Source organism: Mustela nivalis, assembly GCF_964662115.1.
Source record: "Mustela nivalis genome assembly, chromosome: 9".
NCBI classification, from domain to species: domain Eukaryota; kingdom Metazoa; phylum Chordata; class Mammalia; order Carnivora; family Mustelidae; genus Mustela; species Mustela nivalis.
The window spans coordinates 18215318-18238171 of NC_139028.1; the positions used below are offsets into that span (position 1 = coordinate 18215318).

The 22854-nt window shown below is 51.9% G+C and overlaps 1 protein-coding gene across 2 annotated transcripts in view; it reads left to right on the forward strand.

Annotated features, from left to right (window-relative positions):
- ZBTB16 (zinc finger and BTB domain containing 16) overlaps positions 1-22854 on the forward strand; it is a 183116-nt gene that overhangs the window by 75885 nt on the left and 84377 nt on the right. For both annotated transcript variants that reach the window (XM_082682722.1, XM_082682723.1), the window contains exon 3: positions 17208-17305. In XM_082682722.1, coding sequence (XP_082538848.1) covers positions 17208-17305 — 98 coding nt within the window. The remainder of the gene's footprint in view (positions 1-17207; positions 17306-22854) is intronic.

Below are 22854 nucleotides of genomic sequence, written 5' to 3' on the forward strand. Positions count from 1 at the left end.
TCCAGGCCACTCTTCAAGAAATTGGATGAGCTGCTAGGAGTGGCCTATCCGGGACCAGGATGATAGGGTCCCCCGGAGCTGTTGACAGGCCCACTCTTTGGGGTTCTGTTCCCCAGCCAGAAAGAAAAGCTGGTGGCCTGGGAGAGCAGGGGAACAACTCCTAGGACTGTGAGGGGTTAACCCGGGGGCTTCCCATTTTAGAGAAAAACCGGCTGTGGGATTGGAGAGTGCCCGGGATTCGTGTCTCTGGCTTGACGGACTTAGAACTTGGCAGTGGAGCAGGAGAGGGAGGAAGAGCTGCAGGAGAGGCGCGTGTGGGTTTGGAAAAGGGTGTGGTATTCCCAGACAGCAGTTCACCTGGGCTGGAGAAGGGGCTGTTTCCTCCTCTGCTGCTTGGAGCCCACGTTCAGAACTTCTAGCATCTTCCTCTGCCGCTTAGCCACATCTCCCTTGTTCTGTCGTGTGCTCCTGGTTTTTAATCTTGGACATGCATGTGTCTGGAGCTTCCTACTAAGTTTTAAGGTCCTTGAGGGTACTGCCTATGTATTACATTTCTTTGACCCTTTCCACAGTGGCTAACACCGTGCCTTGCATTTAGTAGGCAATAAATACTTGATTGAATGCATGCCGCTGCTGCTCCCTGCCCGCTTTCTCTTAAGGGAGCTACTTATTCCTGTCCCCACCGTGTCACTCAGGCCAGTGTTCCAGCTCGGAAAGGGCTGGTAGAGCCAACCTCTTCCTCCTCCAGGGGGATTGTGCGTGGACTTCTAAGATGCATGGCCTGGGGCGCAGGTGGACATGTGGGATTGGAGATGTCCCTCGGATGTGGAGCCCGTGCTTCTTCAAGCTGTTCCCTTTGATGTGTGGACCTGCCATGGCTCCTTGGTCAAACCAAGCCTCTGTTGCAAAGGGGGAAGTGGGGCTGCTTGGGACCCCCTGGCACCCCCTGACTTCTGACCCCCACCGACCCCCACAGCCCCCCACGCCAGGGTCCCTTGTTCATCAGCTCTGCCGGCTTATTCGGTATGAGCTTTTCAGCATTATTTGGGAATTGGAAGCCTCATTTTCTGGGAACCGTTACTTAAATGAAGCTTACGTACTTCATTGGCTCCCTAACTTTTCAGATATTAAACAAATATCTCTAGAAGGTTTCCCTTTCTTCCCTCACCGCCTTGTTTTCTCCTTTTCCCAGAGACCAGCAGGTGCCCAGCCAGATGGCGAGAGAAGGGGAGTGTTGTGGGATGCTGGCCGCCCGTCCACGTGTGTGTAGTACAGGGATCTTCGAGAGGGCGCCGGTTTCCATCCAGCCTTTTCTCTCTTTGCTGGCAGCCCGCTATAGAGCCAGGCAGAGCCCCCTGGCAAGTGACCAGACATGGAGTGTGTGGCAGGAAGGCTCTGTCACCCTGATTTCCCGCGTGGAATCTACTTGTCTGTGAATGGGAGGCTGGGGGTGGGGGAGTTGGGGAGGAGCAAGTGTCTGGCCAGTCTCCAAGGCCAGATGTTCTTTCGTGCCATATGTTCTGTCGGGAAGGGTAGGCCTGGAGGGTTCTGAGGCACGTCTGACCTCTGCTCTCTTGGACCATGTCCCCCTTCCTCCACTGTCAGGGACCAGTGACAGCCCCCTCCTTGCCTGCTTTTCCACTCCACCTTCTCCCCTACTCATGCTCCGGTCTACACTACTTTTGCTGGACTCTGCTATCCCCAGCCCCGCTCCTGTGCACTGTCCCTGGGTTGGACCCCCTTGCGCAGGAACGAAGCCGTTCTATGCCTGTTCCAGGACCCCCAGGATGCCTTCTCCTCTTTCTGCCTGCTTGAGCCTTGGTGTCTGCTGAGCCTGGCCTTGAGCCCGCCTGCTTGGGGAGCCCCTGGGTTTTGGATTCCCACAGACTCTGCGTGTGGCGATCGTCGTCTGACATTGGTGTGTGTGAGTTACGAACAGGTGTATATTACATTGCATGTTGTCTTCTCTCTTTAACTCAGTTTTGGGGGAGCAGGTCATGGTCTTCTACCACCCACCAAGCCAAGCAAATACCTAACTGACGCTTAACCTGTCTCGGCTTGTGGGAGACGAAGGAGACTGGAATGTTCTTGCCTCTTCTGGCCATGCTGAGTTGGCGACCGGCTCAGGGTGCCACAGGGAAAGAAGTAATGCAGGGTAGCTCCTCCATGGTGCATTTTTTTTTTTTTTTTTTTTTTGCTATCTACATTCTGAGAAGTAGATGGTGGCCTGCTTAATCGGCCAGACCTTGCTACCAGGTAGCAAACAGAAGCAGTTGCTCTTCTGAGTTCCCTTCCATGGTAACTTGAGCTCTGCACAGCGAGGCACCTCTACAAGTCAGTACATGGAGAAAGGCGGGTTGTTCCAAGCTCTCTCTCTTTGTGCCTTCTTGGGGCACAGAAGTATCTTCTAGAGGCATGGCAGAGAGGTTGTGTTGGCGATCCGTTTTGCAAGGCTGACCTATCTACTATCTCTGGATATCTCCTCTCTTAATGTGGAATCTATACACTTTTCTCTGTCCCTCTTCTTCTGTGGTCTTTGCCCACCCCAAGCCTGTCATTCCCAGCCAGCTCCATGGTTCCAAGGAGGGTATTTTTGGGTGGAAGCTTCCTGAGTGCAGTGTTGAAATCAAAGTCTGCCTCCTCTGTCTCAGGATTCCACCTACTGCCACCACGGTGTGTCCCCTGCAGGCTCATCCCACCTGCTTCTTGCCTGATGGCTGCAGGTGACAAAGGCTTGCCGGCATGACTTGTTCGTATTGGTGAGTCTTGGCTGCTGTGGTGCCTCCAGTTGTGTGGGAATCTCCCTCATTTGAGGCCTTTCCATTTTTGGTATTTCCTAACATGGGTAGATAGAGCCTTTGGAGCCTACGAAGCTCCCAAGAGGACCAACCTAGTCTCACCGTATCCTTAAGCCACACTCGTTGGTTCCTCTTCTGCGCGCCTGCACCCCAGCTGCTGCTGGATGTCTTGGCACATCACCCCTCCCTCCTTTCAGGATTCTTTTCGTCAGCCAGGTGGTGACCTGGTCAGGCAACGAGGGTTTACCTTTTTCTTCCTCAGCCTTCCATTCGGTAACATTTGTCTCAGATGCTGCATTCTGGGGACCGGGCTTCTGTCTTTCACATTCACAATCTCATTTTCCTCCCCTCCGAGGGAACGAGCTTATTCTCCAGCTTGGCAGATGAGAACACCAGGGCTTACAGAACCCCAGGGTCTCGGAGCTCCTCTGCGGTAGACGTGGGATTTGCAGTCAGGGCCGGCGTCGGAATCCGAGCTGTTGAACTTTTTTTACGATCTTGGCTTGTATCCGGCTCTGAGCTTTACGACTCCTGTAGGTTGTTTTCTTCTTCGTGCCTCAGTTTCTTTCTCAGAAAAACAGAATGAAACTAAAGGCCTCCTAGGATTCATTCTGAGGATTGGATAAGATGATGCCTAAAAAAAATGCCCAGAAGAGTGCCTCTGAGATGTCTGTGACTCTTCTAATTCTGCATTCGTCAGTTGCATGTTAAAATTGCAGTGGGGGCACCTGGGTGGCTCAGTGGGTTAAAGCCTCTGCTTTCGGCTCAGGTCATGATCCCAGGGTCCTGGGATCGAGCCCCGCATTGGGCTCTCTGCTTGGCGGGGAGCCTGCTTCCTCCTCTCTCTCTGCCTACTTGTGATCTCTGTCTGTGAAATAAATTAAAAAGAAAAAAAAACTGCAGTGGGCATTACTCTTGTCACTTCTCATGTCTCTAGCATCATCTTCAGCACCTAGGACACATGGATTATATCTAGGTGCTCGGGTACCCAGAGGTGACTCAGAGACAGTCCTCGGTGTGCTGGTGTCCTTGGCCCCAGGGGATGGCATTGGCAGGTGCTGGCGGGGGAGGCGGCCAAGGGATGAGGCATTGTAGGGTGTGGTGGACACAGCATTCGAGAACCTTCCTGTTGCCTAAAAACTTTTTTTTTCCCTCCCGCCCCCTTCCCCGGTAGCTCTGAGTCCTGCCAAGTCTGTGTACAAGCCTTGGAATGACAAAGTACCCTTTAGTTAATTGCACAACGGATTGCCTAGAGTTAAAAGTTCTGATTTATATGACTATAGCTCTAACTGCTCAATAACACAGGCCTGTAATCTACTTTCATTTCAAACAGAACGGTGATTTATAGGGCAGCATGCCGCTTTAGCTCAGAAATGAGGTGTTCAACATATGCTCTGTTGACATAAATTTGGAATTTATCGCTGTTGTCAAAACTGCCTGTTGGACAAAGGTGGGTATTAAGGCAATAAATGACTCAGAATAGTTTTCTGTCACATTTCCTAACCATTGTATTCAGTCTATTTGAGGGAAAAATATATACTTAAAAGTAATCAAATGTCCAAAATCCATGCGTCTTGTTTTGAACGACGAGCGGGGAGGGGGGCCGAGGGGGATGGAGGGACAGGAGGGCGTGGGGGGAGGGGTGGGTGGCCGGGGGTGTTGGCAAGGAGAAAGCTTCTCGTGAAGTTATGGCCCATTTTAAAAAGATTCCACTTGGCTTCCTCTCCCCCATCCCCATTAGGAGGTGGGCTTTCCTTTCTCATTTACAAAGAGGGGGAGGAAAATGAAAGCTCATTAAATAAAAATAGTAAAGGACATTTTTATGTGTGGGCTTCAAGCCAGCCATGTCAGGGAGGAGTTAGTGAGTGGCGCTGGGAGGGAAGGAGAGCAGGATTTGGTTTATGGGGAAATAAAGCCCACCGGCCGGCGTTGCTTCTTTGCTAGCTTGGTGAGCCTGGGCTGGCATCCACCGTCCCTCTGCAGGCCCGCGCGGCCACACGAGCTCTCGGGGAGCAGCTGGATACCAGGCTGTGCTCCCAGGGTCCTACATACAGGTCCAGACTTCCTTGGGACCCTTTGTACCCCCGAGACACACGTGCTCATCCACTCTCCCAAAACATCTCTCACAGGTGCTGAGCCTTTGCCGGGCTTGACGGTGCAGAGAAATAAGGCAAAGCTCTTCTTTGGGTCATTTCTCAGCTAGCGGAAGGCACAGGCGAGCAAGCAGGTGCAGCAGTAGACACACATCCAAAGGATGGGGGCACTGTGGACCAACTTTGGGGGCGGAGGGCCGCGGGGTTTCCCCTGGGATGATGCCGGCTCTCCTGCCTGGTGACATGGCTTTTCGTGGCGATCAGGTATCTGCATGGAGAATATGGGGAAAGAAAATGCACTTGTCATGGAGGCCTGTGAAAAGACATGTACAGTTTTGAGGTCAGGTGATTCCCGACGTATGTGTCAGGTGGGATTTTCCATGTTGTGCGTTGAAGGAGCGAGCCCTGAGCCCCTGTGCCCGGAAGCTGCCCCCTCTGTTCCCATGCGCATCTGCCCCATGCCGTGGACGGGTCAGGGCATCCTCTGAACATGGGGAGAGCAGGGACGATCTGGCGAGCGTGGTCTGAGCGGAATCTGGGAATCTCTCGCCGCCACGCTCTGTTTTTCGCTGACCCAGCGTGCCGATGCTTTCGGTGAGCGCGTGTCTCTGCGAGATGGGAGGCGCACAGGCGTCCAGAGAGCTGGCTGTGCCTGGGCCGACACCGGGCCCCGAGCGCTTGGTGCTCTGCATTTCCAGCACGCCCGGCTCCGCCAGGCAGGTTTGCAAGTCAGGAGCTGGAGGAGCACTCGGGCTGCCCGCCTGGTACTTCTCCCTGTGAAAACAAGGCCCAGCAGAGGAGAGGATGCGTATCTGTGGCTTTTATTTTATCTTGCCTTTTATCTCCGTGCCCACATGCTCGGAGCTTCTCTGCGTTGATAAATGTGCCCTCTTGCACATGCATATGCACATGCACATGCATGCCGTCCCCCTTTCTCTCGCCCGTGTGCGTGCCACACACACACACACACACACACACACACACAGTGCACTGGGTGCGGACACCAATTGTAAGCCGCCTCTGTGTGGCTCACCCTCCCTTTGCCACCAACCCCTGTCCTTTTCACACAAAGCTCCCTGTTGGGAAAACTCATAATTTTTACACCACACAGTCTTGACTGGCCATTGCTGGAATTACTGTCTCTTTGAAGTGCTTTCTGCTGGGGCATTTACAGGCCGTTTTAATTACCTGCAGCTTGCAAGGGGCCTTGCTTCGTCCCAGCCTTTGTTTGTTTGTTCTTGGCGAGGAGTCTGTGCAGAAGGGACTACGGCTGTCTTCTTTTACAAAGAAAGAGAAGGGGGCGCAGAGAAGTTTGGGGAACCCTTCACACAACTTCTCCCTGAAACCTGCTCTGTGACTCCCTCTCCGCCCCCGTCGAACAAGCTGGAAAAGGGAAAAGCTGGCCCTTGCTTCTGGTTTCCAGGCTTGCCCAGGCTTCCAGTGGTTTCCAGTGCCGTGGGCCTCTCTCTTGAGAGTGTGTGTGTGTGTGTGTGTGTGTGTGTGTGTGTGTTTTGGTTTTAAGTATTATTAACTATATTTTCAAGCTTCCTGTCACAGATGGCAGGGCTGTCAACAAAAGCTCCCTTCCGTGCTGACCATCTAGTGTCCACGGCCACTGAGCTGGGATCCTGCTTGTCTTTTCTTACCTAAATCTGTTGAAGGAGCGTGCAGTACTAAATTTTTGAGCCTGAGCATGGGGTGGAGGGAAGGGGTTGAAATTACATGTGAAGGCAGAAAGCAGCACCCGCGTGGAGCTGTCTGGGTTTTTCCTTGTCTTAATTTTTCATTCGGTTCTCTCTCTGGAACAAACTAAATATAAATAGCCTTCTTTGGGATTCCTGTTAAACACAAGTGTGGCATGTCATGTCTGTAGATGGAGATGCTAGTTTACCAGAGGAGCCTTGGAAAAGTTTCCCCTTATCTCTGCTGGCTTCTACAGCAGAAGGAATCTTCATTCATATTTATTCATTGAGTCCAAAAATGTACTGAGAAGTCGGAACCCTCATACATTGCTGATGGAGTGAAAGATATTACAGCTGCCCTAGAAGATAGCTGGGCCACTAAAAGGTTAAACGTGGAGGTGCCAGATGACCTAGAAGTTCCAATCCTTAAGCCTGTGCCCTGGAGAAGTGAGATTTATGTCCTCTGCCCTTATGACAAGAACTACACAAAGCTACCACAGTGGCTCTTATTCCAAGAGCTCTTACAAAGCTGCCACCTTGTTACAAGATAAAACCCTTAAGCAAATGTTCATAGTAGCCACCTGGCAGAAGGCATGTCTGTTGACTGATCAGTGGATACATAAAAGGCGGTATATCCATACAATGGAATATTATGTTGCAATAAATAGGAAGTGGGGACTCCTGCTTGCATATGGATGAATCCTGAAAACATGAGGCAGAATGAAAGAAGCCAAACATTAAAGGCCACACAGACTGTAGGATTCCATTTATAGGAAATGTTCAGGAGAGGCAGATAATAGATTAGGGGTCACCAGAGACTAGGAGGTGAGGGGAGTAGGGAATGACTGCTAGTAGGTGCGGGGTTTCAGTGAGGTGATGTCACGGGGGCGGTCGTACAGCTCTCTGAATATACTAGAAACCACCGAATGGTATATTTAAGGGTGACTTTTGTGGTATGTGGACACCTCAATGAAGGTGTTGCTTGAAAACGAATGTGGCGAATGCCTGTTCTGTCCCAGGCCCCGTGCCAGACCCCAAGGCTCCAGGGGCCTGCGGGCTACGACAGGTGAAGAACACTGGTAGAAAACCCAGGGCATGTCTGTAAGTTGGGTTAAGTGCTATAAAGGAAACCACTCAGGTGCGGTAATGCTGAGTACTACTGATGTGCTGTTAGCCGCTGAGATGGATGGCCGGTCCAGTGCATTCTTACTTTTCTAGAACCCGGTACACACAGTCCCTGCTTCACAGGAGAGTGGAAAGAGCGCCTAGCAGGCATGAGGGCGGTGTGCCTCTCCTGAGGTCTTCTCTGTAGGAGATTGTAAAGCTGCTTCGAGACTCAGCCTGTCTGTGGACTCTGGGTATGGTCTTAGTGTCTCTGTCCTGCGGGTGGCCTTCTCCTGCTTGTTCCTGGGCGGCTGTGGGAGGATGTTATGGGCCAGATGGATAGTGTCTCTGCAGGTGGGTACCTGTGGCTATGGATCCCAAGGTGAACATTCTGGAGACTTCCACCCGCTTCCATAGGAGGGTGCCTCTCTTGGCCTGTTTCCTCATTCACAGAAGGGGGTTGGGGGGGGCAGCACTCTCTTCCCGAGCCACAGGGTGGCTGAGATAATCCTCGGCAAACCCTTTCAAAGTCAGATGTGATCTGTAAATACCTTATTATTCTAAAACCTCAGTTGACTAGATTTCTTTTTTACATTTTTCTAGAAGAAAGAAGAATTGGCAAAGAGGTGGCTATCTTTTGTGTTTTTACCTTTTCCTTCTCCACAGTGACAGTGACTTGCACCACAGGATTTGGTGTCCGTACGGGTTCCTCTGCCCAATCTCTCGTCTTGGGCTCATAACTGAGGTTGGGGATGATGGCTCTCACGGCTCGGAATCCTCATAGAGAAGTGATTTAATTTTCAGTGTACTAAAGCAGAAAGAATGAGGCAAAACCCATTAAGGAGGTTTTCGGAGGGCTTTAATTTGAAAAGAACTTTCTTAGGCCCTTGATAACCTCCGGTATTTCCCAGAGCCTCTGAGGATCCATGGCTGGGCAGTGGGATAGGAAGGTGGCATTTCAGCTTCATGGCTGAAGCGAGAAGCTCATGTAAAAATGAGCCCAGATTACCAGGCGACAAGGCTGCCTCCTCATGCCCAGGCAACACGGGAAGATGAAGGAGGAATCTGGAGCTTTTTGAAAACAGTTTTCCCAGAAACTGGCTATTTGTGCTAGTTGAAATGAAAGCCTCTTATGGGTGTGAGAGAGAAAAAGCAAAAACCGTGCTCATCCATAACCGTAGTTCAGTTCCCTTATAGGGCCTTTTAGGATCTGGAGAGAATATTTTGGATTTATTTTTGTTTTCCTTGGGCTGACGTCAGGAAGCACGCATCATGGTGCCCCATTTTGGGTTTGGAAAAAGCGCTAAGAAGCTATAAATCTTAAGGCATTTTACTATTTTTCCTCTTCCCTTTTTTCAAAAAGCACAACTTTTCTGGTTTCTTTTTTTAAAAAAAAGGAAAGAAAGAAAAAAGAAAGAAACCTACAAAAGTGTGTATTGATTCTTTTCCCTCAGATCTTAACCGCCCAGGCTGTAATACCTTGCTTACACCTGCCAGGTTTTTTGTGCAGTTTTGCAACATCTCCTTAATCCAGTGAACATAAATAGAACATTTCAATCATATTTGGCTACCAGGAACTTCGCAGATAAGCGCGCTAAGACCTTGTTGAAAGAGACTGTATGAGATTGTGTGTGATAAGATCATCCTATAGCCTGGCACACAAATGAAAAACTTTTGTTCTTGGTGAAATTTGTTGATAGAGATATTTCAAATAAATGACTTAGGAGAGCTCGGTATTTTAAAACAAAGGCCCCGTTACGTAACAGCCCGAAGCCTGGGTCTCCTGGTGCTCAGCGGCCATGAAGACCCTTCTCAGAGCAGTTGCTGTGGGGAGATTAGTGTGTCCCTTTGTCATTTCTGACACGGTATTTTAACGCTCACCCGGGCAGCCTTATCAAGGGCCACTGTACTTGTGGTTATAGCCGTGGGGAGTGCCATTGTCCCCTTATTTTCAAGGATGGGGACAGGGATAGCTCCTTCCACTGGGTCAGCTCCAGGTTGGCCTTGCTCCCAGGCCAACGCAGGGCGCATAGTCTTCTTCTAACAGCCCCATGGAGGCCTTCTCTTTTGGACAATAGGGACCACTGTTCTTGGACTGATAGATGTTTGTGTGTGTATGTGTGTGGGGTGGAAGTGTTTTGTCTGTGTGTGTGTTTTGTAACCTCCACGTTTTTCTTTTTGAATTCCCTCCCATGTTTGTTCATTCATTCAACAAAAATGCAACTGAGCCCCTCCTGGGTTCTGGGCTCCGCTCGGTCACGGAGGCTGAGGGGTTGAAACTGGGATGGATCCTTGGAGCTTACAATCTGGTGAGCATAGATAGGCCCCTGTCAGCCCCACAGCCTTGCAGGGTCGTAAACCTGATTGGAAAGGGTCTGAGAAATCATCTGCTCAACCCTTGTGTTGCTGAGGAGGGCAGAGAGTGCAATCTCCAGAGGGTAAGCGGTTTGACCCAGGTCACTGGATGATTACCAGCAGAACTGGAGAGAACCCTGGGTGTCCTGCCCCCAGAACAGGATCTCAGCCCGTGTGTTACACCTTGATTCTCCATCCTTTTTTTTTTTTTTAATTAAAAAAAAAAAAAATTTGACAGAAATCCCAAGTAGGCAGAGAGGGAGACAGAGAGAGAGCGGGGGCGGGGGGGGGGAGCAGGCTCCCTGCTGAGCAGAGAGCCCAATGCAGAGCTCGATCCTAGGACCCCGAGACCATGACCAGAGCCGAAAGCAGAGGCTTCAACCCACTGAGCCACCCAGGCGCCCCTTGATTCTCCATTCTTGAGGAAACATGCCTTCCCTGTTGTTCTCTCCCCCTCTCTTGGAAAGGCTCCAAAGCAAATGAACGGCCACAGTTCTCCAGAGCTCCGCGGGCCTGGCTTCTCAGGAGAGGGGCACACGTTGGACATCCTGTCTCCCCCATCGTGCAGCACGGAAGGCGTTAACTAGCACTCTGTTAGTTCTTGGTTTTGTGTTTTAATCTGTTGTTTGAAATCCTTGCCTTTTATTGGTATATTTACTTTATGGCATACATAAAGAGCTATATTAAAAAATAAATTGTGTTGTAAAAGCATTCGGTAATGTTTATTAATATTGACTAGTCAGGGAGCAATGAACTCTATTGCTACAAGGATAATTTGTGGTAATACCAGCTAAGCATTCACAGCTTGTCCAATGACTGTCTAATCTCAACATTAAAAGGAAAAAAAGAGTGGGTAAAAGGATAATTTCCCTTATGCCTTGAGAAAATGAAAGTGACCCACTCTCTAGTCAAGATTAGAAATGTTCTTTCTTTTCCGCCCCGGGGGTTCCTGGCTTCTCTTCATCAATGCCGGGTGGTCCCAGGCCTGGATTTCAGTGGTCAGGTAGCCCTCTGTCTTGGGGTGGTTGGCGACTTCTTCATGAGCGATAGCTTCTCATGTGACTATTCTGGTTGTCTGCACTGTACTGAGGGTTTGGAGGCAGAAATAGAGACCTGTCCTCAAGGAGCTTCTAGCTTGGAAGAACTTACAAATGGTTTGGTCTTAAATCATGGCCTTGATACTCCAAGATAGCACATAAGGAGAATGATGTCAGGGGTGACTAAGGACCCACTCGGACTGGAATCTGTCCCTGCTGGTGGCATTTAAGAGGCATTCCTCAGGACAAGATAATGTCACCCTTAGTGCGTAGGGAACATTCCCTGAGTATCCCATATATCCTGGTTCAGGGTGGAGGTCTCTCGTAGAACAGGCTTTGTTCAGGGTATCCTTTCCTTGTAGAAAGGCACGTGTAGAAAGTACAGAAGATTGAACTGAGTATGGGAACACCTTGAAACCTCCCCGGAAGTTGCTTTTGGGTATAAATCTCTGATAGCCTGATAACTTTTTATTCATCCCTTCTTAAAATTGGAGCCCAGAATGCAATGGCTAATTTGGCCTTCCTCTTGCCATTTGAATTAAAGGTAAATGGACATGGAAGGTGCGTTTTGAGCTTTAAGAGTCTTGGAGAAAAGAGTTAGTCCACTGCTGAAATATGTAAGCCCTTTGCTTTCTTGGTTCTGTCTCTTTTTGGAGAGGTGAGCAAGGCCAGGGTGAGGTTCTCTGACCACGGGGCTTAGGAATCATTTGTTGTTTTCGAGACTGAACAGGTTGGCAGAGCTCTGTGAAGGGACGTGTCTCCAACCATGACCACACTGGGGACACGTGGCAGCATGCCAGGTCCTGCTCAAGAGAGGAAGGAGCGGGAGGAGGTGAGATGGTGGCTGGGTTCGCATGGTTAGAAGAGGATCTTGGAGAATATTGATTCCATGGTGGTAGCAGACTTTTGAGAGAAGAGGGTCATTCAGACCTTGGTTCACATCTGACCCTCAAAATGTCCTGTTTCATCCTTGCCTGTTCTGAGTACCCCTTAGAAGCCCTGAGTAGGTCAACTTGATGGTGGTGGGATGAGAAAGCAGAAGCTCCCAGTGTTAGGGTAGCTTCTGCCTGTGGGACGGCTCAGACCAAAGAGAGGGCAAGTTGCAGGGACTGTGAGGGCCTCACTGGCCAGAGCCAAGTGTTGGTTCTGGGCATGGGATCAGTTAAGCTGAGGACAAGGAAAACTTAACCTTATAAAAACCCTTATAGGATGGACTCCCCCTTTTCAAAAATGGGTAGTTCCTTCCTGCTCACCCCATCAACAGACCCTAGTTCTCAGTGCTGGTCTGCCCAGCAAAACCTGTGGGTCAGGCACTTGCAGATCCCCAGAAGGAAAGGGAGGGAGGGAATGAGAGAGAGAGAGATAGAGTGTAGCCCTGGGGTTTTGGGAACCGAATTCCCTCTCTAAACCTTCCTTGCTCATTGGTCTGCTTTGATTGCTCTTGTTTCTGGGAAGAAGAACTTGGGAAGAAATTGAACATTGGCCATCTGGGGCCTGGAACCGACTCTCCCAGTGTTCTCTCCTTGGCCCTCTTCGGGATGGAGAGGGGCTGAGCTTTTCCTGCAGAGAGTAGCTACAGGAGGTGCTTTTAAGGAGTCCTGTTGTGGCCGGTCATGTCTGGAGGTTGAGGGTGAGGAGGACCTAGTATGTCTTGGGTATCTCCTGGCCTCCACTCCTTCTGCTGTTGTGTGCGAGTTGGGCAGGGGAGATGAAGGCCCATCTTGAGAATGAGGTGTTGGGTTGAAGCTCACTTGCTGTGTGGCTGCAAAAGAGGCATTGGCCTTCCTTGTGAGGACTTCAGGACCCACAGGGAAGAGTCCAGCCCTGGGTTGGACGTGCCCATGAAGCTCTTGGGCTTGGAATACTGTTAAAGATGAGAGGAGGGACCCCATGTTAGCTGGAAGAATTTCTTAAGCAGCCCCGAGCAATCTCTTCTAAATCGAGGTCCTATGAAGAAAAGGAGAAATGAGCATGACTTCTGCCATGATACGGTTTCTAGTCCAGAGCAGACAGAATATATGAACTCTAAGACTTCCAGCACTCGGAGATGGCTTAGTGTATCTTGCTAGCTCGGTTTGACTAGCGAGAATTGTGTGGTTGAGAACCAGTGAGAAGGAATGAGTCTTTCTCTCAAGTTCCTTATAAAAGGTTCAGATTTGCTTTGTTCTGATTTCTCATAATGATTCAGTTGCCTTGAGAAAATAACTAGAAACGTGCTAAAGGTTAATTTTTTCTATGTCTTTTTGGACATAATTGAAAATCTCTTACATTCATTGTGGGTTTAGCCGGTGGGCCAGTGGGGGAGGCTTTGCTGGGATAGCAGCACTTCCTGGGCGTGGAGGGGGGTGGGTGTGCGGTGGCCAAGATCCTGAGCCCCTTCCCCAGCAGTGCGTGGTGAGGACCTGATGGCTCCTCCAGGAAGTCTAGAATGGGGGTTCTTGGGCCATGATGGAACTGGGTTACTTTCAAGACGCTGTTAAACAATGTTGCTGCTTCCCAGAGAAGGGAGTGTGAAAACTAAGGGCGTATGCAGAAAGGTGCAAAGATGTCCCCAGCTGCCCTCCTTTCCTGTGCTGCTGTGGGGGCTGGTGACCTCAGATGGCCATGAGCAGATAGACCTCTCAAAATGACAAGACCAGACTGGGAAATTATGCGTGTGGGGCCAGGAAGACGGAGGTGGACAGAATTTCCATTTTAATCAAAATCCGTGGTGTAACACTTTGGGAGCGACAGTGAAGGGCTGTGGCCTATGGAACAGAGAGACCCTGAGTTCGTACAAATGTGCGCTTCTGCTTGGAAGCCAGCTGGGATTCTGTGTCCTCACCGGTCCTTCTGCAGACTGTGCCACAGAGATCTGCTGGCAGCCAAGTCTCTTGAACACACTCAGATTCTCCACCATCATCTTTTCCTGTGAGTTGGAAGCGTCCACCTTTCCTTATCCATCCCTTGGTTGTTCTGAATGGTAACAGAGGACAGGTGCAAAGCAGTGCTGGGCTCTACTCGACTCCTAGAATTGTGAAGTGCTCCCTTTTCTTCTCCTGAACTTTGTGTGCCTTGCCTTCATCTCTCTGCCAAGGGAGTAGGACCTTTGTCCTCGTACTGTGTACGGATCACGGGGATGCCGTGCTCCCCTCTGCAACCTGTGTGGGGCAATGAGTTAGTGGGTCAAGTACAAGGCAGTGTCCTTACCCCAACAGTCAGACAAGATAGGACATCTGTGTCTCTGAAGCCTGGAAAACGTGTGGCAGCTGAGTGGTTCCAAGGAAAGTCTACTGATGGGTTCCAGAAGTGTCTTTGACTGAAAGATAGACCACAAGTGAATAAAGGAGGAAACTCAGGTCATCTGGCTTTGAAGGCCTTAGAACGAGGAGGTTTCTGCGATTGGGTATCTATTTTTGCTTGGGCTCTCCTAGCCTGACTTCCTCGGCATCATGGAACATCACACAGTGGAACATGGCTCAGAAAAAATCATCATGCCCCATAGGGGAATTCCTTGGAATCTAGGGAAAGGGATGAAATTTAAGTTCCATAAGGGACCAGAGCCTTAGAAATCATCCACATCACTTTATATGTGAAAAAACACAGGAAGGTTATAACAACATAATTTGTCCAAGGTCATAAGACAAGTTCATGACCAAGGCAGGCTGAGGATCTGGGTCTTCTGGCTGCTCGACTGGCATTCTTCCCTGTACCCTATTACCCCCGTAGTAAGGGGCAAGGTGTATATCACCTTTCACACCACACCGATCCAGTAGGCCAGGAAAGCCACTGTTACCATTTGCCAGGCAAATCCATTCCCATCCAGAGAGAAGGCAGTGGGACTATCCAGAAAGTGTTCATCGAGGTCTGGATCGAGAAATTTGATCTGGAACCATCAGGGAGAAGAGATGGAGAGTCCAAGGGTGTGGTTGGGGACACTTATCCTGGTGGGGGCTGCTGATACTGGAAGGCTGGTCCCTCCAGCGTCCTCCGGGGGAAACAGATCTGAATGGGTATTAGTCCTCCAGTCAGCCGCCCCCTGAGACAGGGGCTCGCCTGGAAGCTGAGAAATCACTGGGGAAGAAAAGATGAGCTTGAATGAGGTAGAAACCCAGCCACGGCCATCCACCATGCCCAACCACGATCGCATATGAGAGGTTCCCCTGCCGAAACATTTGGGAGGTGAGCCTTTGCTGTTCCCCAGCGCAGACATCTGCCACGCCTGGGTAAGTGACAGGAAGGCTCTCTGCTTGTGTGGACCTGCACAGGCACACACGCAGCTACCTGGGTGCATGTCTCAAAGCATGGATTACCCAGAATGGTCTTAGGACATGTCCCTGTGTCCAGCATTGTGAAATCTATTTGGAGTTAAGAGTGTTCAGTTAAAATGTTCTGTACTGTTAGTATTTCTCAACTGGGTTGGATCAGCCGTGGCCAGGAGTGAGGTAATATGGGGGTGGGGTGCACTGCAGTGTCAGGGATGCAGGCGTGTGTGTGTGTGCGTGTGTGTGTGTGTGTGTGTGTGTGTGTGTGAGATTGAGAAATTACTTGTTGCCTTTGGCAAGGAGGTAAAGGGAAAGCGAGCAAACAAAACAGCATGATTGAGAAAGACTTCCGTGAAAGGGACGGGGCGTGTGGACACGGCATGCGGCCCTCAGGCCCCGGTGGCCCCGGACTGTGGCACTTGAGAGGCTCACCTGGGGGCTCATGAGGTTCTGACTTACCACTGGGTTCCCATTCGGGGATTTGTAAGGTGGTGGCCATGGGGGACTTGGTGTCTTCGTGGTGACCTGGGCTCCGAGGCTCAGATCTGGGCGCTGTTGGCCTGCATAGAGAGTACCTCCTCTCCACACCCCGGGTTTTGTCATTGTCCCTACCAGCCACCCTCCAGCCTTCTACAGTGGTCTCGAGCCATCACCGTCTGATGGCCAGGGGTTGTTGCTCTAAGAGAGCCTCATGGGCTCTCCTCGTCCTGCCTCCATCAGCTCCTGCCTCTGGCTGCCATGGCCTGCCCCGTTCCTCAGGGCACGGCACAGAGACGGGGGTGGAGGTGGATCCTGGATCTGGCAGTGGCAAGTAAGGGCCTGAGAACAGGAGTGTGGGTGGGAGGAAAGTCAGTGTTCCGGGCCAGATGGCCCCACAGCAGCCAGCAGCTCCGAGCCTCGGCGGCCTGCCACGCACAGACCACCTTCCCAGCGCCCGGCTCTCCACTAGCCTGCCCGCTTCCCTGACCCCACCCGGCTCCGCCGCTGGGTGGGAAAGGGCCCGGTCGGAGTTGGGATAAGGACACTGCCGTGGGCTGGGCGTGTGGCCACTAGTGAACAGGACCGCTTTCTTCCCGGGGTGATCCTATAGGTCAGACCCAGTTCACAGAATTGCAGTGTCGTAAACTGACATAAGGTGTGTGACCGTACTCGGAAAGCCCCACGTGACATTTGTAGAACGATGTTCCCGCTTTTCTTGCGCTCTCTCTTTCTGCCGGGGTTCTGCCTCTAGCCAAAAGGAGAGGGAAGACGAAGGCTGGGCCTCCAGGGAGGGGCGTGCATGTTGGAGACTCCCCGCAGCTCTCAGAACATCTGGAGGTGTCCAGAACGCCGGCAAATCCTTTCTATAGTGGTTCAAAACCTACTATGTGCCAGTCCCTGCCACGGGAGCCGGGGATAAGAGACAGAAGGAGGACGGGTGCGGGCCTCCTGATTCTGGCAGCGTCGCTAGGGAGCTGGACATGTGAATGGCTGCAGCACCGCGAGGCCTGATGGGACCAGGGGATGCTGAGGCCTGGTGGCCTCCACGGATAGTCAGTGCCAGGTCACCGGTGACCCTCCGGTGCTGCCTCCTCCTCAGCCTGAAACCGGAGCTGGCTTTCCTCCCTTGGTCTTGGTGCCCGTGGACAGCATAGTAGGGAGAGTCCTGTTCTTTAGTTCTCGGACAGGCCCAAGAGTAGACTCTTTCTTGGCAGCGTCCAAGGAAGAGGGGCGCGCGAGGCTGGCTGCGCGTGCAGGGACATCTCCGTTGGTGCCCGTCGGCAGCAGCCGTGCCCAGCTTCCCCCTCCCTCCTGCTCACCTGCCGGAGGGGTGGCTGCGGAGCCCCCAGGTGCGGGTGGGCTTGCCTTCCAGCCGGCCGGAGCAGCCCCAACCTCTCTTCTCCTTTCCCTACAGGAAGCTGCACAGTGGCGTGAAGACGTACGGGTGTGAGCTCTGCGGAAAGCGGTTCCTGGATAGTTTGCGCCTGAGAATGCACTTACTGGCTCATTCAGGTAGGCGATGCTGCCCTAACCAGCCCATTTGAGCACAGGCAACTGCGTCTGGCCCGCCTTCGCCCCCACTCAGAGCACGGATGTCCCTGCTGCTGGCCGGGACCTTGGGTCACTGCATCCTGTGGATGGTCCCTCCAGGTTCACGGAGCAAAGGGCTCATCCTGATGGCGTGACCATCTGCACCAACCCCTCCTCGTGTCCGTGTGGGTTCCCCAGGGCTTTGTGGGCATCCGAGGTGTGGTGGACCTTCCAAAGCAGATGATGGTTTGGTCAGCACGACAGTGGTGGTGCTGAGTTCTCACGGGCTCCTGAGTCTGACTCTTGGGGTCACGTTATACAGGAGCCTTTGACTGAATAGATAGAGAAAAGTTGGAACACAGACCTAGTTACGGCATGCTGTCTTTGGCGAGTTAGTCTTATCCATTTCTGGGGGGGTCAGCTGTGTGGCTGCGGGGAGATTCACCTGTATTTGGGCAAAGCCGCTCTGCCCCGTGAGGCAGGGGGAGTGGACACACCTGACATCCAGCTGCCCGCGTGATCTTGGTGGAGGGAAGGCTGTACACCAGGTCTCATGGTGCTGCTCTGAGGCTGGGGGTCTCCTGGGGTAAGCTGTAGAGGCCTCCAGACTTCCCTGCGGGGCCAGCACTCTCTTCCTGCTGATTCCCTTGCCTTTCTCCCTTGGAGTCACATTCTGGGGGAGAGGTGAGGGTCATCTCCTTATGGTCACATGTGGACCTCTGCTGTCTTGGTCCCACGTGGCCTCCCGCGCCTCACCTTCTGGCATCTGTGGAATGTGCATGGGCTTTGGGGCTAGGCCACTGTTCAGACCTCGTCTGTAGTATATGCCATGTGACCTCAGGTGGATCTGTACCCCAAAGTCCGTTTTCTGCCTTGGTGAGGTACAGGTCTTGCCTAGCTAGCTTGTATCCATTTTCTAAAGAATCCAGTGACAGAATGTGCGTCACAGGCATCTGCATACATGCCCTGGCATACAGGTGGTGGTCAGTAAATGCTGACTGCCTCTGCTTCGCCTTCCTTTTCCCCCGTTCCCAAAGCTCCGACCCTGAGGCATGTTACCATCCCTTTACTCCAGAAGCTTCTACCTGGCTGGCGGTTTGCCGTCTGTCCTCGCGTTGCCCATACAGTTGTGCAAATGCTGTTTTGGTGCTTTGTGTGCTTCAGGCCGCCAGGGTCTTGCTGCAAAGCGTGAGGTGGCTCTGCGCGGCGTGGGCTGCTCTCTCCCTGGCATTTGTGGTGCCGTCTAAAGTCCCCTAACCCCTACTTGCTTTCCACCCTTCTCCCTCCAGATCCGGGCTCTGTGCCCCGGGAGGTGGCGGCCGGTCTCAGCACGTGCAGTCTTTCCCCACATCTTTGTGTTCCGCTCCTCCTCCCTGGAAGGTCACCCACTCCCACACCTTGTTCCCCCGCACCTTCCTCTTCCTGCCCACCTCCCCCACGATGGTCTGCAGTCCTGAGTCCAGACCTCCTATGTCCAGCATTTGCCTGGTCCTCACGGACTCCCTTTGTTCAATTTTTATAGAACGCACCTCGTATCTTTTTGTTTGCCTTCAGTTTCGTAGGCCGTTTGGGGTTCGGTGTGGGGTTTCAGAGCCGCCTGCCAGCCGGCTTGGCCGGCCCCCAAGCGCAGAGAGCGGGTCTTGGTTTATGTGCTCCCTGCTGCAGGACCCTGTGTGGTCTGTGTGTGGTGCTGGACACTTCCATGCGGGTAATGCACTTTTCAGCCTGTGGTTAAAGCTCCCTTGCCCACTCCGGAACTTGGCCTTGGGAGCATCCTTTCTCCTTCCTTGTTCCTTGAATCCAATGCTCTAGCCAGACTCAGCTACTTGTTGCTTTGCGCTCTGTGTAGACGGACACAGCTTTTGCTTTCCCAGCTCTGTGGCTTTGTTCACCCCATTCCCTCTGCTTGGAATAACCCTTCCTAGTCTTGCCAGATCGTCTGAGGTCCCTTACGCAATGCCCTCCTCCACCCTCAGCCCGGAGCCGTCCTGCCTTCTTCTGGGTGTCCGTATGTCTTCATCTGAAGCTCTGTGAGCACAGTCGTTCCTCCTTGTGTTCTGGTTATTTATGGACTTGCCTTATCTCCCCTGCTTGGAGTCAGGGATAGAAATTGGGAAACCTACCTCCTTCACCATGTGGTCTTGGGCGAGAAATGAAAGCTTTTCTGTATCCTCATCTGTAAACGGGAGCTCTTAACTCTCTCAGAGGCGTTGTAAGGCTCCCATTGGACCCTCAGCCCTGGGCCTGATGCACGATCAGCTCTCCGGAAATAGAATCTCCCTCTCCCTAGCTCCTCTGATAGACTGTAAGCAAGTGGGGACAGGGTCTGTCCCCATTATGAGCGGCACATTGCCTGGCCCATTGCTGGAGTTGCTAGGTAACTGGTCAGATGAATGAGAGCAGTTGGGGGAGCATGTCAGGGAGCTCTAGTCTCCTGCTGGGTCCCTCCTGCAATACCAATGGTGTGGACTGTCTCTCAGAGGTTCCCTGGGGAGGCAGCCAGGAGCCCCTCTACCCCCTCCCCCGGCCAGTATTGGTTGAGTGTGAGTGAGCCAGTCCCGGCCACGCTGGTGGCCATACTGGTGATGCCAGTGGGAGGGGCAGAGGGGGAGACACTACTTACCCATGTGCAGGGGGCCCAGAGCCCCCAGTTCAGGCAAGGTGAGTGGCTTTGCACCACCCCTCTATAGCCAGTGGCCACCTGAGGACCTGCACTCCCGTCCCGGCTGAGATGCCACTGCATGGTCCTATGGTCTCAGCCCAATGCCCCCAGCAGCTCTGAGAGTTGGGTCCTGTCTCCCCAGGCTCTCCTCTCCATGACATCTGATTGTGCCGGTTTACTTGGCTCTCTGCAATGCACTTGCCGACGCCCTTGATAAAGAGGATTTGGTGACGGGGGAGGTGTGAGGGTCATCATCATGCTTTAATTCGCTTTTGCAGATGGCTCGTAGCCTTCTGAGACTCTGATACTTCTATTCTCTGTGGCGGCTTTCTGCTGTCCTGCATACCTCTCACCCTGTGCTGGGATGTCTTGAAAAGAAATAGCAACAAGGGCTTAGAGAGGCTAGACCTCTTCCTGAGCTGTTCGCACCCCCTGAGACACCCGGACAGCCTCCCCGGGGGAGGGGGATCGGGGGTCGGTGTTGGAGGGCTGGGCCAGGTGTGACAGGCCTTCTCTCGGGGGCCAGTGGCAGAAGCAGGGTTCTACACATTCTGACTCCTCTGCCAGTTGCACGATAAGAGAACCCTGGGATGTTTCTGAGGCGACCTCAGTTAGATGACGGGAGATTTTCTTGCTGCTGGGGTTTGAAGTCTCCCTCCTAGGAGCTGCCAGCAAGAGGGGCTCCTGAGGGGGTGCAGTGCTGGCGACCCGCTTTGCAGACTCTCTCTCCAAGGGTTGGAGCGGCTCTATAGAGCCTAAAACAGCAGAGCGTTTAGCCCCAGAACCCTGGAGACATTTTTTTTTTTTTTTTTTTTTTTAAGGGGCAGGCCCTGGAGGGGTGAGCCTGGGATCTGGGTGCGGGTCACGGTGCTCCTGGCTTCCCCTCAGTGTTGTTGCTGCCCTGGGCAGGTACATTCCTGCTGTTTTCATCTGCTCGGGCCAGCTGAACGGTGCTCCTCTCGCACTTCCTTGCTCGCGCGCTGGCTGCCCCCAACCCCCTCTTGGCTAGCATGGCCTGTGTTTGTTATTGTAGTTCTGGCTTGGGGCCAGGCCTGGCGGGGAGCCAGCCTTGTGGGTACAGTGTGTACAGTGAGTGCTGAGCCAACTTTGTCATCATACACGATTAATTTTTTTTTTTTTTTTCTAATCTGGTAGGGGTGGGGTGAAGGAGGAGGCAAGAAGAGAGCTTCTCGCTGCTGGAGAACAGGCCACACTGACTTTGCGGAGATGTTATTTAGGAAAGGATGAAATGCGCCTGCTCGTTCTTCCTTCTGGGCTTGGCCCTTTTCTCACGTTGTCTTCCTGTCCTCTGCGTCTCCCTCTCGAAAGAAGTCAGCCTGTACGAGGCCGACGATGTGAGGTTTTATTTTCAGTGACTAGAATACTAAATTTACACTCCTAAATCAGTTTTCATTGTGTTGAAATTGACAATTTGTTTAATTAGAAGTTTGCCCTGTAGGAGGCCCTTCTTGGAGACAATTCTTTCTTTCTCTTCCTCTCTCTCTCTCTCTCTCTCCCTCTTTTTTTTTTTTTTTCTTTTTTAAGACCCTAAATGGTAGTAGGGAATGTTCAGTTTAATTGAAGTTTTTATTTCGATTTGAATGCGTTAACTAATCAAGTGTTTATGAGATATACCTGATAATAACAATATGTTTAAATTAACAAACAATAACCTAACTCATTAACTAATGAGATTGATCTAGGCGACACCCTGCCTTCTCGGAGGTGGGTTTGGGAAAGGAAGGTCAGGTCAGGAGAGTGACCACCTGGGATGTTTTTGCAGAGCTGCTCCTTCTAGAACGAGGACATGAGGTGTAGGACTGTGGCAGTGAGCAGGGCAGGAATCCAAGCCACTCCACGTCCTGGGATTACTCTGACCTCTCACTCCCCACCCTGTGCAGCCCTGTGCCTTGTGGGGATTGGTCCCAGAGCATCTACGACCTGCTGTGTCCTTGCCACTCCCAGTTCTCCCTTGAGTGGTGATTCCTTGCCCTGGGATGTCTGTGCAGAGACCACAGACCCAGGCGGTGGCTCGGGTTAGTTCTGGGATTTGCTGGTGTAAGGTTTCCCATTAGGTAGGATCTCCCACAGCTTGGCGCCAGTGCTGCTGGATTAGAAGCGAGCAAACCCAGAACGGCTTGCCCCTGTTTTTGACTTGACCGCATGCTATTTAGAGATTCCCGTGTTTCCATGGCCTGCCCCTTTTCTGGGAGTCTTATTCATTTTTTCAGCCAGTGGACATTTACCAAGTGCTGAGTGGACTTCAGGTTCTGTGTACTTAGCACTGGAGAGAGCTTACAGCATCCCTGCCCTCAAGGAACTTATGACCATCCAGTAGGAGAGATACTTGGTTATAAGGTGTCATGGTCAAAGACATTTGTGTGCACAAAGCCCCAGAAGAGAATTCTAGGAGGAACTCACACGGGGAGGGTATCCCTTCTAGAAGGCAAGCTTTGGAAACAGCGGGATGAGGCAGGATGGTGGAGGCCTTGAATACCAAAATATTCTGCATTTACCTGCAACACTGGAGAACCACCGAAGGATTAAATGACAGAGTGACACTTGGTTTTTTATTTTATTTTATTTTTTTCTTGGAAAGAAAGGACTGTGGGGTTTTTGATGTACACTAACCTGGAGCGTAGGATTTCTCAGACCCTCTTGGAGAAGCAGTGTGCCTGATGATCTTGGGGCATGGTTGGAGGGCAGATAGGCCCATACCTCCAGCCACGGTTAAGGGTGGCCTTCCTTTGGGAGTCCAGTCCTGCCAGCGGTCAGTCCCCTGTACTCAACCCTCCTGCCTTTCTCCAGGTGTTGTGAGCCATGGCTCTTGAGAAAGCTCCCCTGACACCAGTCTCTTCCCCCTATCAGA